Source organism: Castanea sativa, chromosome 8 (genome assembly GCF_040712315.1).
Source record: "Castanea sativa cultivar Marrone di Chiusa Pesio chromosome 8, ASM4071231v1".
Classification (NCBI taxonomy): Eukaryota; Viridiplantae; Streptophyta; class Magnoliopsida; order Fagales; family Fagaceae; genus Castanea; species Castanea sativa.
Window position 1 is genome coordinate 31,788,975 of NC_134020.1, and position 10,955 is coordinate 31,799,929.

At 38.9% G+C, this 10,955-nt stretch overlaps 1 protein-coding gene across 1 annotated transcript; it reads right to left on the reverse strand.

The window, feature by feature from the left end:
* Window positions 1-803: 803 nt before the first annotated feature.
* Window positions 804-10,111, reverse strand: LOC142606207 (tetrahydroanabasine acetyltransferase-like). The gene is made up of 2 exons (XM_075777591.1): window positions 10,002-10,111; window positions 804-1,545 (listed from the first exon to the last, which is right to left on the reverse strand). Exons 1-2 carry the CDS (start codon window positions 10,109-10,111, stop codon window positions 804-806), a joined length of 852 nt encoding a protein of 283 aa, XP_075633706.1.
* Between the last annotated feature and the right edge of the window lie 844 nt (window positions 10,112-10,955).

Below are 10,955 nucleotides of genomic sequence, written 5' to 3' on the forward strand. Positions count from 1 at the left end.
AAAAACTTAATTTGAAAATAATATAATTAGTGAACTTTAACTACCTAATAAATAAATATTTATTCTTTTCAATTGGTGACATATAGTAAGTGTGTATTTAGATACTGCTTATTTTGCTGAAAACTAAAAACTTATTACTGAAAACACTGTAGCAAAATATTTTTTTAGTGCTATGGGACCAGCAAAAAAAAAAAAAAAAAAATACAATGCAGGAAAACGCAATGCAGCCGCTACGCAAACACACCTTAAAAGTAATATTATTCCTAATATCACTCTTCAAGTTATGAGTGGAAAAACAAGGCATGATGACATTTGGTTACAGGAACAATACTTTATTTTTTTCACTAAATTCAACGCTTAAGCGTCAAAATATTTGTAGTTCACTGGTATTATTCAATTCTTTCTATAGAAAGAATTTGGGTTCAAAAGGAGGCGGTATATCCTGCACCCAGCATATATGCCGGGTGTCTCACACAGGGGCGGCCCCACACACTGTGGGGCCCGCCCCTGTGTCTCACACCCGGCATATATGCCGGGTGCAAGATATAATTTTCGGTTCAAAAGAACAAAATATCGCATCTCACTAATTGTAACAAGGATAGTGCACACAAAGTACTCACACACAATGTGGCGTGCCACTTATATCCCACCAATTTCACTTATGTCTATTTCTCACCATTTATTTTGCCATGTGGCATTTGTGTTTATGGATTTGTGTAATTTGGTGTGTGAAATAGAAACCGCTCTTGTAACAAATAAACAAAATTACAAAGCTGAAACACAAGTACCATCACCTGCAATCTTTAGAGCATCCATCTCTTCTTTGAACTTGGCCATGGCAGCTCTGGGAAGAGAAATAAATACCCTAACCCCATCTTTCTTCGAAGGATATAGACATTGCTTGGAGGCAAGAACATACACAAATCCACATACCCAATCATGGTCATTGGCACGGGAACAATGTTAATTGACCCCTTCCATCCAAAATCTATATCTAAAGAGCCTAGTCGCCTCCAATCTGTGAAATCCATTAATGCACCTCCAGCCTTAAACTTTATATTGACTTCTCTGAATCTTTCCAAAACGGAGTGTGACAAGCCTGCACCAAACCCATCACATACGGAATGTGACAAGCCCATCCCAATTATGAAACCCCCACAAGAAAATTTGGTCACTTGAAGAACCAGAGGGTGGCAACCTGAGTCACCTTCAGAAGGAACATCATAGACAAACTGTCTGGTTACTTCAACATCAACCCCATCTAGATAGTGAAGAGAAGAGAGATCGCAATTGGAAGTTGCCACTAAGAATGGCACTCCATCTGCGGTGCAATTGATTTGAAGTTTTCCATCACTGTTTTTCTTAAGCTTGCCAGCCAGAGGATAGCAATAAACCAAAGCCTTAGAGAGAGCTTCTCTAATCACCCTAGCTGGATCTGCTTGGTTGCTAACACTTGATGTGAAGTCATGATTATTATCATAAGAGGACTCAACATTTGATTGGTACACATGAACGGTTTGACAAATATGTTCAAGGTTGGGGTCGCTGTTGTAAGGTTGTAATTTATCAACCATTGTGTTGGCTTTATTCCATGCCAATTTGCTTGTAATTCAGCACTTAGAAACCTTGTATTTAGATGAGATTCATGTAAGGGTAGTGTGTGAGAGAGCGAAGAAATGCTCAAGAATGTGCAATGAAGCAGGGACTCGTGGCTGGATCTCGGGGGTGGCTCGCGGCTTGCAAGCTGCCAGATGATGCACACAAGCGAAGCATGCTGAGAAGTTGAATAGTCACGCCAGCTGGAGCACTACAAGACAAAAAGTCCAGTCCGGCCATTTTGTTTGCTCGCGGCTAGAACTCGTGACTCAGTCAAATCGCGAGGCCAAGTCGCCAGCCAACTCTGTTTGGGAAAATATGACTCTTCGCATTCCTTTCTCACTCTAGTATAAATACCCCTTATACCCACGAAATGTAGAGAGCTTCCAGAGTGAATTTTGAGAGAGAAACCCTAGAGAAAAACAAGATTGACTCATCCACAATCTTCACTTAGAGACTTTTCAAATTCCTCTACTCTCTTCCTCTCCATTGTTACATCCTTGAGAGGTCCATTGCCAAAACATTTTCTCACCATACCCATATCTGTGAGAAGACTGTTTGGTGCTTTGGGAAGCAGTTAGGAAGGGACCAATTTCATATTGGTTGATGCTATGGGCTATAGCGGAATCCGGTAAGCTAAAGAAGAAATAGGTTCGACGCAACCTCGTTAGAGTAGGAGCTTGGAGGGCTTAGGTACACTGAGTAGATTAGGCTTGGAGGGTCTTCTGTTGTCCATGTATCCCAACTACATTCTTTAGTGGATTATTGACCGCTTGGAGGGTAGCGGAGAGGTTTTACGCTGAGAGCTTCTGTTTCCTCTTCGATAACACATCGTTGTGTTGTCCTTGTGTTTGCATCTCTCTTCCCTTAATCTTTGCCATTTAATTTCTGCTGTGGATATGGTTTTATTTGGTTTAGATTATGTTATCAATTCTATTTTAGCTTATTTACATGTTCCGCACATACATTGTTTGTCTATAAGCTTGAATTGGTAGTTTGTCATTTGGGGGTCTAAATGTTCAAAGGTGTTTTACATGCTTTTTGAACTTTCAATTGGTATCAGAGTGGGTGCACTATTTGTGGTTTAAACACCTTAGTGCGATCCTTAACCCCGCATTGGGATGGACCGTTCTCAATCTTTGAATGCTCCACTATATTTTGATGGTAGCAATTATGCCTTTTGGAAGGTACGAATGAGAGCATTCTTATGTTCAATAGATGAATCTATTTGGGATGCTGTTGAAGTCGGCTGGACTAGGCCGGAGGCAGCGAAATCCACATGGGATAAGGCAGCCCTCGCAACGTCTAATGCAAACAACAAAGCACTTAACCCTATTTTTTGTGGTGTATCTTCAGATGAGTCCCATAGGATATCTCACATAACCATTGCCAAGGAGGCATGACAGATATTGGAGACCACGTGCGAGGGAACAAAGAAAGTTAAGGACACCAAGTTGCAGATGCTGACCACTCGGTTTGAGGAGCTGAAAATGAGTGAGGATGAGTTTTTTGACTCTTTCTATAGTAAGCTGAATGAAGTGGTCATCGGCAAGTTTAACTTGGGAGAGAAAACGAAGGACTCGAAAGTTGTACGAAAATTTCTTCGTTCATTTCCAGAGAGTTTTCACGCAAAGGTGACTACAATTGAAGAGAGCAAGGACCTTGATGAAATCAAAGTCCAAGAGCTGACTGGCTCTCTCCAAACATATGAGCTTTCATTGCCAAATCAAAGAAGAGCAAATCACTTGCTCTTAAGAAGATAAATGAAAGGGTAGAATCACACGACTCATCAGATGAGGATATAGTCGAAAATGATGTAGCTTACCTTGCAAAGAATTTCTGTAAATTCCTGAAATTCAAGAACAGTGGGAAATTTGGTGATAAAGGAAAATTCACAAGTTCCGGAAAGGAGAAAAAGGACTTCAAAAGGAGAGATGGGAAGGAGTCCCAATCTACCCAAGGAGTAACTTGTTTTGAATGTAATGGGCATGGCCATTTCAAAAAGGAATATCTTAATTATTTGAGATCGAAAGGGAAGGCTTATGCCACCACTCTCAATGACTCTGATTCTTCCACTTCTGATTCGGAGGATAGCTGTGATGAAGAAGGGAATTTCTCAGCGTTCATGACTATTGCTCATACTGAGTCTTTGGAGGACTTGAATTTTCTTGTGCAGGAGCTTGGGGGGCATAGTGATGAGGAATCCATGGGTATTATAGAAGAATCGGATGCTAAAGAAGATGAAGATACAGTTGGTCTTCAAGAGAACTAAAATTCACTCCTTGAGAAGTTGGGAGAGTATGCAAGGGTGGCCAAGGCAGCTGTAAAGAAGATGAAGAAAGCAAAGGAGGACTATCGAAGTCTCCTAGTGAGATACAAGGAGGCCAAGTGTGAGATTGAGACACTAAATGGCGAACTAACCGAAGCTTACACCAAAGTGAGATTCCTTGAGCTTGAGGTGGTTCAAGCAAATGCCAAAATAGAATGCGTATTCACAAAGAAGCTTGATGATGTCCTTTCCTCTCAAAAAACTTTTTCTGACAGAACCAGGTTAGGATACACTGGAGAAAGTAGCTCAACTATCAATGCCTCCAAAGAAGTGAAGTTTGTGAAGGCCAAAGAGTCTGCTGTAGTTGCCCCTACTGTGGAGAAGGCAAAAGTTTAAAGAAGAAGAATGTGGCTGACCAGCGGGTGTTGAACAAGTCCCATAATCAATCTGTGGTCAGGTTTGAAGCCAAAGCAAAATCTCTTCCACGTTCGCAAAGAGGTCCTAGAACGAACCATATGTGTCATCACTACGAACTTCAAGGGCACACTCGACCAAATTGTCATAAGTTGAGAGCATAGGAATGCTAGTGATCAAAGGTCAAGAGTACCAAGAAACGACAAGACAACTTGGGCTGTTGAACCATCAAGAGGTCGAAATGGTGATCTCGGAAGGATAGACGTGATGAAGATGATTGGTGCATTCACCAACTGCTTGGAAAGATTCACAAGAAGGTTTGAAAGTTCTAACTCTCGTACCTAATCCTATAGGGATATCACCCTAAACGCACGTGACGTGTGGGTGAAAAATGGTACTCATGCATAAGCATTATAACATGTTCATGCATCAATTCTTCCTATGTCGTGTGAATATGCTTGTTTGTATGTTTATTGGTTGTTTGTTTGTTTTCTCTTTAAATGTTTTCTCATTGTTGTTTTTGATCAATCTTTCTTGTTTTTGTGTCAAAAATCCAAAAACACATAAAAAGTAGAAAATCCTAAAAGTTTGATCGTCTTTGTTGGGTTTTGTCTCAAAACATGTTTTGCCTTGTACCTTTGTACTAATGGCCTTATGCATCTACAAGCATCTAATAGCTTGTTCCCAATGCACTCATATCTTTGTGGTAGAAATCTTAACATCTATGTGACTGTTGTAAATAGATTTTCAAACTTGTCATGAATGATTAGTGAATGGTTTTGTCGATCTTGAGACATGCATAGACCTATGCCTATATATCTTCCAACTCTTTTATTTATTGTTTTTGCTTAAAAAGAGCTCACCAAATGTAAATCTTCAAATGAAAAGAGATATTGAGCTGCAAAAGCATGTCACACATACTAGTATTTGACTAGGAAAAAGGGAAAGCGGCCTTTATAAAATGTATGATGCCAAAAAAAAAAAAAAAAAAAAAGCCAAAGGCTATCTCATCAATTGAAATATCAAAATTTCTGGCATCGATCTCACAATGAGATGTATTGTTTCAAAAAGATCAAATAATATGATGAATATGGAGCCAAATGAAAAGCTTCATTCTTATGTTATCAAGTTTTGTGGGAGTTCAAATATGCATACTTCTATTATTGAGATGGGTCACATTATCTAGTGCTAATTGTGTATGTCTTGGTTGAATTGATCATTGAAGCTTCTCATTAGACTAAGAACTATCTCATCTTTGATACCCACACACATCACACAAGCCTATAATCAATGAATGTCATATTCATTTGTGTGATTGTACTTGATTAAATGTGTTTTCACATACTCAATCTTTGTTGATCAAACACAAAAAGATTTTTGAGTATTTTAAGTTGTGTTTGGATAGTATTTTTTTTTCCTTCAAAAATGTCAAAAATTTCAAAAACAGTGTTGCCCTGTTTTGGCGTTTTAGTCGCGGGTTGGTCCAATCGCATGCCCTAGTTGCAAGCCCATACAGCGGTTTCTCGTGACTTACTGTCGGGTAAATGTCCCAGTCGTGAAAAATACTTAGAATATTTTTCAAAATTTGGGTCTTTATGTTTTTCGCGGCTTAAAGTGGCGACTTATTCGCGGGTGGAAGGTCTAGTCGCGAGGGGTACACAGAGATTTTCGCGGCTTACTTCGCAACTTTCTCTCGGGCAGAACTTCTAGTCTCGAAAAAAACTTAAACAAATTTTTGGCTTTAAGTGCTCTGGCGACTGAGACTGGTGACTTGCGCGCGACTTGAATCAGTTGCGAAAATCGCGTGTTTTGCGTTTTATGGATAGTTTTAAATCTTTTTTCAGTTTTCCCTCGAACTTTTGTGACTGTTCATTATCTTTTCCATTTACACCTCTCTCAAATTCACCGTGTTTCTTCCTAAACCCGCCATTAATCTTCATCCTTTCAACTTTAATCCTCAAGAAAAAGGTTTGGGTTTTCTTATTTTCTCTAAGTTTTTCATGTTTTTAACCCTATTTTGTTGGATCTATGAGTTATTGCTAAGGTTTGTGACATCTGTTGTTTCGGTTATGGGTTGGGTTCATATTTGTCTAGTTTTGGCGTTTGGGTTTGTTTGACCGTGTTTTATGATGCTTGTTATGGGTGCTATCATGTCTTAGTCTCATTGTTTGAGGTTATTTGTGTTGATTTGTGCATCTCATACCATTATGATGTGTCTTATTGACATATTTTTGGGTTTATTGTGGTTTACTCTGTGTGTGAGTTTGTTTGGTTCTATGTGGTTGTGTTTTGATGGTTTGGTTATTTTTTTACCTTTTGTTATCATGAGTGTTGCTTCTGCCTTGAGGATTTTGTCTGCTATGTGTTTGTTTGATTATCTCATACCCATTGAGCTATGTTTCAATGACATATGCCTTCTTCTGGATGTATGTGTTACACATGGTTTCTATACAGGTGTATGTGCCTGGGTCTGTCTCTTCTAGTGTTCTTGCTTTAAATAGTTGTGGTCACTATCATAGTGTGCTTGGCATTGGTCCTGTTGTTAGGTTGCTCTATCATTTCTATTATTTGTTATATCTTTCATTGTCTGACTCTCAACTGAATATATTTTTACACTCTTTTCTGTTATACTAACCATGTTTCTAATGGTCGGTTTTCCATCTATTATGCTTTGTTTTGTGGCCTTTTCTGCTATGTTTGCAGATGACACCTACCAAGAAGAAAACTATTGCCAAGAAGGGTGATAAAAGGCTAAAAATGGACAACTCAAAATTTAGATCCACTCAACACTTTAAGAGATATAGAGACTTCTTCATAAAGGCACCCATCATTCAGGAACGATTTGTAGATTTGGTGGATTTGAATGACACCTTCATTCCAAAGTGTTTTGAGGGCAGAGGATGGGATAAGTTGCTGAGTGACCTACCTATGGTGTGTGAGTCTCTTATCAGAGAATTTTATGCAAATATTGTACTGAGAGAAGATGAGTTGAATTATTGTATAAGAGGAAAGGAATTCACGATAGTAGTAGGTGATATAGATGAGGTGCTAGATCTTGAAGAAATAGAGGACCATGACTTCACCAACTTCAAGGACAGGATGCTATCTATAGAGGCCGCCCAATCTCGCATTGGTGGATCACGAGAGGGGAGATGCCTCAACACTACTGCCTTCCCTGCTGACATGAGGTGTCTAACCACCATCATGATGTTCAATTTGTACCCAGTTAAGAAGCTGACTAATGCTAGAGCTATATTTCTCATGGAGCTCAAGGAAAACACCTTCATAGACATTAGTTCTCACATCTTTGACACCATTGTGGATGAAACTAGAACAACCTCTAGGGCCAAGCTAATTTTTCCCAGCCTTCTTATGAGGATTTTCAGACTAAAAGATGTTTCCATCCTTCAAGATATCAGTCTCATGTCTGTACCCTCAGCCATCAACAAACTGACCATCACAAGGATACAAGTTCGTCTCCTAAGTGATGAAGAGGAAGGTCAACAAGCTGAAGGTGAACCCATGGACACTGAGACAAAGGCTGCAGGACAGGCTTCAAGCTCAAGAGGTCATGGCAAGAGGAGCAAAGCTTCATCTTCATCAGCTGTACCTTCAAATGCATTCCAGATCATCCTAGAGAAGATTGATGGGCTCAAAGATGTCCAGAATGAACAATCTGATAGGCTGACTGCACTTCAAGATCAAATGAACATCCTCTCAGCAAAGTTTGATAGCTTCACCTTTCAGCAGTGACCCTTTGGCCATTCAGGTCAAAAAGGGGGAGAATTTTTTGAAGGGTAGCAGCTCTTGAGGGGGAGTGTCAGTTTGAAGGGGAGCATGCCAAAAACTTATCTAAAGCAGTTTACTTTATGATTATGTTATATAGTTTCTTGTGTTTCGGATAATTTTGTTTTACTATAGGTTTGCTAGATACTGTGTTAAATATTTTGGTTTGTTTTTCTCTTGCTGTTTTAAACTCAAGGATCATATATATTTAAGATAGTTTTTCAGTATTTATGCATGCTTTCGTATGTACCCGTGTTGGTTTTGTAAGCTTTTAGGGTTTGTTTTCTATGGTCTGTAGGCTTTTATGGTTTGTACCATGCTTCGGCAGCCTTTATGTTTTGTATCTATGCTATGTAGCTTATGTACTTGATGTTTTGCTATGCACTGTTTTTAGTACATCACTCTTGTGCCCTTGTAGGATCTTATTCCTAGATGCATATACTTCTTGTATTGTGCATTGGTTGAGTGTTGGACATGCAAATGATTCTTTGCATTTAAGCTTAATAGCTTGCATGTCTGGATGTTCATTCCAAGTGTGAATGAGCATTGTGGTCACAATTTTATAGTGATTGCTTGTATGGTCAAGCTTTGGTCTATTACTTTACTCCATTGTACTTGATCGCATTGTGCTTGTCTCATATGCATTACAAGTTTTTCTGCATGCAATGATCATATTATGTTGTTGTATTTCAGGAGACACTTGTTCTTAAGATTCAAGAGCTATACAGATTCTAGAGTTAGGTGTGAGTGAGGTTTGTTCAACTATTCCCAACTCACATGTTAAGTCTAGAGTTTGTTTTAGGGTTTTGTCATGGAATAGCCAAAGGGGGAGATCGTAAGTTTGAAATTTATCAACCATTGTGTTGGCTTTATTCCGTGCCAATGTGCTTGTAATTCAGCACTTAGAAACCCTGTATTTAGGTGGGATTCATGTAAGAGTAGTGTGTGAGAGAGTGTGAAGAAATGCTCAAGAATGTGTAGTGAAGCAGGGACTCGCGGTTGGATCTTGCGGGTGGCTCGCAGTTTGCAAACCGCCAGATGATGCACACGAGCAAGGCGTGCTGAGAAGTTGAACAGTCACGCCAGCTAGAGCACTACAAGACAAAAAGTCCATCCTAGCCATTCTGTTTGCTTGCGGCTTGAACTCGCGACTCAGTCAAGTCGCGAGGTCAAGTCGCCAACCAACCCTGTTTGGGAAAATATGACTCTTCTCAATCCTTTCTCACTCCAGTATAAATACCCCTTATACCCACGAGATGTAGAGAGCTTCCAGAGAGAATTTTGAGAGAGAAACCCTAGAAAAAAACAAGATTGACTCATCCACAATCTTCACTTAGAGACTCTTCAAATTCCTCTACTCTCTTCCTCTCCATTGTTACATCCTTGAGAGGTCCATTGCCAAAACATTTTCTCACCATACCCATATCTGTGAGAAGACTATTTGGTGCTTTGGGAAGCAGTTAGGAAGGGACCAATTTCATATTGGTTGATGCTATGGGCTATAGCGGAATCCGGTAAGCTAAAAAAGAAATAGGTTCGGCGCAACCTTGTTAGAGTAGGAGCTTGGAGGGCTTAGGTACACTGGGTAGATTAGGCTTGGAGGGTCTTCTGTTGTCCATGTATCCCAACTACATTCTTTAGTGGATTATTGACCGCTTGGAGAGCGGTAGAGAGGTTTTACATCGAGGGCTTCGGTTTCTTCTTCGATAACTCATCGTTGTGTTGTCCTTGTGTTTGCATCTCTCTTCCCTTAATCTTTGCCATTTAATTTTTGCTGTGGATGTGGTTTTATTTGGTTTAGATTATGTTATCAATTCTGTTTTAACTTATTTACATTTTCCACACGTACATTGTTTGTCTATAAGCTTGATTTGGTAATTTGTTATTTGAGGGACTAAACGTTCAAAAATGTATTACACGCTTTTTGAATTTTCAGTTGTCAATGCTAGAAAGAGAAAGAACACATGAAGACGTTGGTTTTGCGGGTTTTACAAACTGAGAATATGTCCTATCAGGTGAGAAGACTGTATTATGGTTGTTTGCCATGGAAAAGGTTAAGGCAAATGTGGGTCTTTAAGACTAGAATCAAATAGAATGTTGGACGCTTGGATGAGACTAAAATGTCGCAATGCGTCACGTTTATATAGCGATAATATCTGTGACTGTCATTACTCATTGGCCATGTCCATCCAATATAAAAATGTAAGTTGTCATGAGCTCCCCAACCAATACGAGATTGTGATAATCTTTGCTTACCATATCAAAGTAGGACCGATTTACATTGGTGTTCTCGGCTATGGATTTAAAACCGAATTATTATTTAATTAGGTTTGGTAAGAAATCTTGTGGGTGGAAATGGAGGGCGTAATTAAGTGGATTATCAGGACAATTTACATTTGCTAATTAAGTGGATTAGTAGTCAAAGAAGACTAGTGAGGAATTGAAGATGGTCACACTGGTTGGATTTTTTTTTTTTTAACAGCTGCTTTTGAATACTCCTAGACTTCTAATTCTATATTAAAGTTAAAAGGAGATTTTGAAACCAAAATCTCATTAATATCACGTGGAACTAAGAACTACTAAGTCAACTCTTTGAATGTTTCGCTATAGAACATTGTAAAGTGAGTTGACTGCAACAATTGTTTTATCCTTCAAACGCATACTTAACTTGCTGAATATAAAGATGGCAGTAATGAAACTTAAATTAATTTTTAGTTCCAAAATTATGCGTTTACTTTTGTACAATTTTATTTGTAAATTACGAACGTATGAGTACAATACATGTACATTAAAGCATTCTAATAAAAAGTTTCAAAAATTTTAGCATTTAGCACCTAAAAAACCAATTTTATAATATTTAACACATCACTTTACAATGTACCTAACATCA